A 6,463-nucleotide genomic window follows, 5' to 3' on the forward strand; every position below is an offset into this window, starting at 1 on the left:
TCAATGCATCAAATCTATTCTTGAGATGGTCTCTAAATTCAAGTGGGGTATACTCAAGGTCATACTTTGGCTCTCATGGACTTGTTCTACTTTTCTTCAGTTTCAACTTGTGGGAGAGAGGAATTACTAAAACAGGGTCCCTCCCAGGGCAGTGCCGTCCCCTAATCCCATATCACCTTTATGCTCATACAAAGGAGTCACTGTGTCCAGGATCAGGCCACTTAATAGCTGTGTGATATTGGGAAAATTATTTAACTTCTCTAAGCCCCAGTTTTCTCTTCTGTAAAATGGAAATGATAATATTGTTTACCTCATGGGGTTTTTGTGAGGATTTCCTAATAATAAAACACCTAGCAGTGCCTAGCACAGAGTAAGTGCTCAAAAATGTTAGATACAGTCTTCATCACCACCATCACCAGCAGCTCGAAGAGCCCTAAAGGAGAGAACAGGGAATTTGGTGATGAACCTCCCAGTTAAAGATTGGGACCTGGAGATGGGTTAGGAAATGGGTTGGGGTTTAGTAATAGGGTTGAGAATCAGTGATATTAACCTCTCTCCTCAAATATCACTTACCCAGTTTGCTGAGAGCTGCCCTTATCTCTTCATCCACAATGAGCCTAAAGAACACTGAACAGCCCCTGAAGTCATCAGTTGGATAAAGGGGATGAGGAGAAGGAGGTGATAAAAAGACTTCATCCTTTAGGAAGCCAATTTCCTGGGCTGAAGATAAAAATGGAGAGAAGATGAAAACAAACAAACAAAAGACATGACAGCAACAACAAAAATATTCATGGGTCCAGAGTGGGAAAGAAGAAGGGAAAGTAGGAATAGGCACCCTTGGGAGCAGGGAAGCGTGAGCAGCGGTGCTGGATTGGCCTGGGTCTTCTGCAGCATCCATGAGAGACAGAGGTATCAGGAGAAAGCTATGCATCATGCACCCAGCCAGGTTTAGGACAGGGCTGCAGAGGTTGGGATGGCAGGGACTTTTTATACCATGAGACGTGTCCTGAAGGCTTTCCCTTCCCTCCCCAGCAAACACTCTGGCAGTACCTGGGGGACATCAGGAGGGTCAAGCCTTCAGAAAGATCCTGAGACAATCTTCAATGTGTGTCCTGAGAAGTATAAGCTGCCTTTGCTCTGGTTCTCTGCCCAAGGAAATCTTTCTGCCTTTCTTTTTCTCCCCTTTTCTTTGTTCTTGGCAGTCTCACAAGCCTGGCATCTGCTTGGTCAGGAATTATTAAGTTTCTGTACATCTCTCATCATAGGCCTTTTGTTCATTTCTTCAACAGGAAGAGGTGGAAAAGGTGTGTTCAGTTAAGGGCCCTTCTGGCATCTGCCTACATACCATTACATTGTCCTTGACTAAATGTTATGGATTGAATTATGTCCCCCCAAATTATGTGTTGTAAATCCTAACCTCTATGCCTCTGGTTATGATCCCATTTGGGAATGGGTTTTGTAGGGTATGTCTTAAATCAATCTTTTTTTAGATATAAAAGAGATTAAACAAGCCAATGAAAGAAGCAGAGATGAGGAAAGAGATGCCAAGCCACATGAAGATCACCAAGGAGCAGAAGCTCAAAAGCGACAAAGACAGTCCTCCAGAGCCAATAGAGACAGAAGGATTTTCTCTAGAGACAGCACCCCGAATTCAGACTTCTAGCCTCCTAAACTGTTAGAAAATAAATGTCTGTTTGTTAAAGCCGCCCACTTGTGGTATTTCTGCTACAGCAGCACTAGATAACTAAGACAGAAAGTAACAAAAATCCCAGCTGTCAGAGGCTTAAAATTAGAATAGAGGCTCTAGGAAGGTGGTAATATTTGTCTCTTTTGGTCACCAGTGTATCTCAGTGACTGCCACATTGCAGGACTCAATAAATATTTGTTAAAGAAAGAAAAGAAATAACATTTACTATCTACTTAAGAAGAAATGTAGGTTAGATGGTTCCAGCATTTGTTCAGTGGCTCAATAATGTCATTACAGTCCAGGTTCCTTCCCTCCTTCTGATTCATCATTCTTACGGTTTGGTTCCAAGGTCGTAAGATGGTTGACCCTACTCCATGGTCACAAGATGGCTACCACAGCTCCAGACATCTCATCCTCACACTAACATCCCAAGCAAGAAGGGTCAGGACAAAAGCCTTTCAATTATGAGTCTTTGTTTTTTAGTCAGGAAGCAAAATCTTTCTCAGAAGGCCCAAGCATATTTTTCCTTTTGTCTTCTTGGTCTGATTTGGGTCACATGCTCCTTCAACCTCACCTCATGCAAAGGTGGCTAGGAAAGTGAATATATGGCCAAGAGGAGCAGGGATGCCATCACTGGCTTAAACAGTAATTTATCCTTCAGGACTGGGCACCCTGCTACCCTGAATGAAATCAGGATTCTGCTAATACAGAAAAAGGGGAAATTGACCACTGGATGGGCAACTAACTGTGACAGTCAGAGCTAAAAACCTTGGTTTCTGCTTCTGCTGTTGCCAACCTCTCTGGCCTCAATCTTCACCCTTTGGCTTTTCTTTTCCAGAGGTGCCCTCTGATGAACAGTTATTTCTTCTACACACATTGAGAATGGGACCCAAGAACTCCATTTAAAATAATGCTTGTCCCTCAGTGACCAGGGAAAAAGTAAGGTAAAAGAAGAGGGATAGAAAGCAAGAGAGAGAGAGCTGACTCATACTCAAAGTTGGATTTGGTAAGTAGATTAGCTCATTTGCCTATTCAACAAATATTAATAGCTCCTCCATGTGCCAGGCATTGCTCTAAGCGCTGGGACTCCATGATGTGCAAATTAGACAAGCTCTCATCTTTCATGGAACACATATTCCAATGGAAGAGACAGTTAATACATTAATAAACTATATATGTGTGTGCGTGCATGCATATATATGTGTGTGTGTGTGTGTGTGTGTGCATATATATATGTGTGTGTGTCTAGAGTCTGAGAAAAGTTAAAAAAAAAAAAAAACAGGGCAAGAGAATAGAGATGATGGGAAGACTTCTCAGAAACATCTTGAGTAATGATCTTGCATGTGGGAACCATGTAGCTATCTGGGGAATATACAGCAGGAAGACCCTGAGATTGGAGGGTGGCCATGACTTAGAGGAATACTTAGAATGCAGGTGTGGGCAAGGATCAGAAATGAAGTCGGAAATACAGCCAGCAGCCAGATGATGCAGGGTTTTTCCAGACATGATAAATACTTGGGAGTTTGTTTTATGTGTAATGGTCAGTCACTAAAGTATGTAATGGTCAGTCACTAAACTGTTTTGGAAAGGCAAGTGACATGACCTTTTTTATATTTTAAAAGGCTCACTGTAGCTGCTATACAGAGTGTTGAGTTATTCTTGCAATTAATAGCACACAATTCAACAAAACATTTATAAAAAACTGTGATAAGTAATTAATAAAAAAGAAACAATGTATTCTGGCAATGCATTTCTTCAATGAGAAAGGTGGGCTTTTCTTTCCAAGTAGATTATGTACCCGTGGATGAATAATACTAGAATGAGATAGAGTTTAGAAATAATTATATTCCTTTTTTTCTTTATATAGTTGTACATGTTGAGATACTTACTTCTCATAATTAAGTAGATATAAAGGAGAAAAAAGTTTTACTGTATTTACAAAAAAGTTTTTTTGTAGTAATGTCATTCAAGTTCCTTGAATTCCTTTTGACTTATTTGTGAAAAATCACACTGTGATTTATTACTACTAAAAATTATCTTTGACAACTAGATTATGATAGTATGAAGGTCAAGAACCGGAGGTCTACCGACTTGTAAAAGAACTTGTTACCAGTCACTGGATCATTTACAAACTCAACATGGGCACCAATATTTTTGAAGCACCCCTTGGTGTAGTATCTGAAGATTTATACCCCAGGGTGATGCACTGTGGTGAGATTCAGTGACAGGTAAGGCTTTGCTTTTCTTTTGTTATGCGTGGGAAGGGCAATGGTGAAGGGAGTCACCTGGATCAAAGCAGACCTCAGGCAGATAAACTTAGGAAGGAGCACCTATAGAAGCTAAAATCTAGCAATTGATTCTTTTTTACGTCTATCCTTACCTGCCTGCTACACCTTGAAAAGTCTTTCTGCCAGGCAGAGGAGCCCATTGTCCTGTTGGTAAGTTCCAAAGGGCATGCATGTTGTTTTTTTCTGTACCTCTAGCACAAGAAATATGCCAGGCATGGAGCCATCAGCATTTTGTTAAATAACGAGAGAAGTAGGGGCTGGGGCGTCAATCTCAGGTTTTCCATTTTCCCCATTTCCTTCTTACAGCTTCTCTACCCTCCACCATCCCATGTGCCATGCTAAGATGGAATAATTGGGATTCCAGAAGCATTCCTTGGCTACAGGAGTCCTAAACCAGGGGAAACAACACCAAAGACATAAACACAGACAGGTGCAAAGATTTTTATTACCTACAGAGAAGGAGTGCAACAAATGAAGGAACTTGGGTTGAGAAATCAGTTTGAGTCTGGTTTCCTGGCTGGGGTTGTGGTTTCATGTGATAAAACTGGGTTCTCGGCTTCTTCCCTCTCAGGGCAGGTGGCAGCAGTGGGCTGTGGTCCAGTCTACCACACTGCACTAGCAGTGGCACATGTTTTCCCTCTGTACATCCCAGGAACTACAGGCGTAGCCACAGGCACAACCAGTGGCAGCAATGTCTGTGTGAGCATGTGAGACACGATGTCAGAGCCCTTAGATAAACACCTTTCATCCATGTACAGCCCAGGGGTGGGTCTAAGTTTTGTGAGGCCTAAAGCAAATTCAATTTTGAGGCCCCTGTTTAATAAAAAAATAATTACAACAATTACTAAAACAAATTTTAGGTATAGGGTCTTTGAAGAGACCCATGAAATGGGGGGCCTGGGAGTTTCAGTTCCCTTAGATTCATGATAAATCCATCTCTGGGTTGGCACCTACCCACCAAAACAGCGGGATAGATTGGGAAGGGAGATGAAAGGAGGGGGGGAGTTGTAGGTGACATGATAGGGCAACTGAGGGGGTGAAGGGCTGGCATTTGAGGGCATGAAAGGAGGGAGGAAAAGGAAGAGGCAGAAACCCAAGATCTCTCAGAAGCATCCTTAAGGGAACTGAGGATGGGTAAGGGATCTCTGAGAACTAGGGTTGTGACTCAATCCAGGGCCATACAACCTGAGATGGGGCGGAGGTGTATGTGCTGGGTATGGACAAGGGAGGACATAGGGGCATCTTACAGCCATTCATCCTCATGAAGTTACTCACATGCAGGGCAGGAGGCCAGTTTGCCTGAGGCAGTGACACTGACACACAAGAGCTTCTGGGTTAGGGCAGGGGGCTTATATTCTGAGTAGGAAAGAGCGGTATTGCCTATGATCTCTCCCTCCCATAATCCCCTTCTAAATCCTCGTCTACATCAGAGGGGTCACTGTGTCCCCACGCAGGCTACTCTCTAGTGTGAGATTTGGGGCAAATTAAGACTTTCAAGTTCAGTTTTACCATTTGTAAAATTAAAGTAGTAATTGTACTTCATAAAGTGGTCATGAGAATTAAATGAACTAATCAACATAAAGATTTGCATTATAGCTAATTCATAGTGAGTGCTCATAGCTTGTAGCTATAACCATCACCATCATCACCATTACCATCATCATCATCACCACCGTCACCACCACCATCATCATCACTACCATCATCACCACCATCACCATTATCATCACCATCACCACCACCACCACCATCACCACTACCATCACCATCACCATTATCATCATCACCACCGTCACTATCACCATCATTTTCACCATGACCATCATCATCATCATCACTATGGAAACCTGAGCTTTTAGCCAGGAGTCCAAAAAGGATTGGGGCAGCAGAGAAAACCTTGGGCAGGAAGATTAGGGCTAAATGGAGTGATTAGAGTTTGGAATCTGGGGATGGGTTAGAGAAGTTGAAGTTTAGGAATAGAGGCATGAGCAAAGATTAACCTTCTCCCCCTCCTCAGCTCCAATCAGTTACCTAGTTTGTTGAGCGCTGCCTTTATCTTTTTATCCACAGCTGCATCTAAGGAACACTGAGCATCCCCTGGGATCATCAGCTGGAAGAGGGGAATGAGCATGAGAAGGAGGCAAGAGGCAGGCTTCATCCTGTAGAGAGGCAGTGTCCTGGGGCAGAAAGGAAAGATGAGAAGAAGCTGAGATCTCTGAGCTCCAGAGTAGTTGGGAGGGAAGGGAGATGAGAAGTGGATAGTCCCTGATAAAGAAAGGATGGAGGAAAGGCAGTGTCAGTAAGAAGAAGCATGGATCTCTTTGAAGGAATTTGGAGAAGTAGGAAGGATGGCGCAAATCAGCCTCACTCACCAGAAAGTTCAGACAAGGCCTGCAAGGAATAACCAGGAAAAGATGTTTTATACCCTTTGGTACTGCCGTGGAGGCACCGCTTCAATGCATATACATGCACACACATGCACACCCAC

At 43.0% G+C, this 6,463-nt stretch overlaps 1 protein-coding gene across 1 annotated transcript; it reads right to left on the bottom strand.

The window, feature by feature from the left end:
- Positions 1-4,590: 4,590 nt before the first annotated feature.
- On the bottom strand, positions 4,591-6,133 carry RETNLB (resistin like beta). The gene is made up of 3 exons (XM_004378172.2): positions 6,007-6,133; positions 5,251-5,331; positions 4,591-4,670 (listed from the first exon to the last, which is right to left on the bottom strand). The coding sequence occupies exons 1-3, from the start codon at positions 6,131-6,133 to the stop codon at positions 4,591-4,593; spliced, it is 288 nt and encodes a 95-aa protein (XP_004378229.2).
- Positions 6,134-6,463: the final 330 nt, after the last annotated feature.

The sequence above is a fragment of the Trichechus manatus genome, unplaced genomic scaffold, assembly GCF_000243295.1.
Source record: "Trichechus manatus latirostris isolate Lorelei unplaced genomic scaffold, TriManLat1.0 scaffold00055, whole genome shotgun sequence".
NCBI classification, from domain to species: Eukaryota; Metazoa; Chordata; class Mammalia; order Sirenia; family Trichechidae; genus Trichechus; species Trichechus manatus.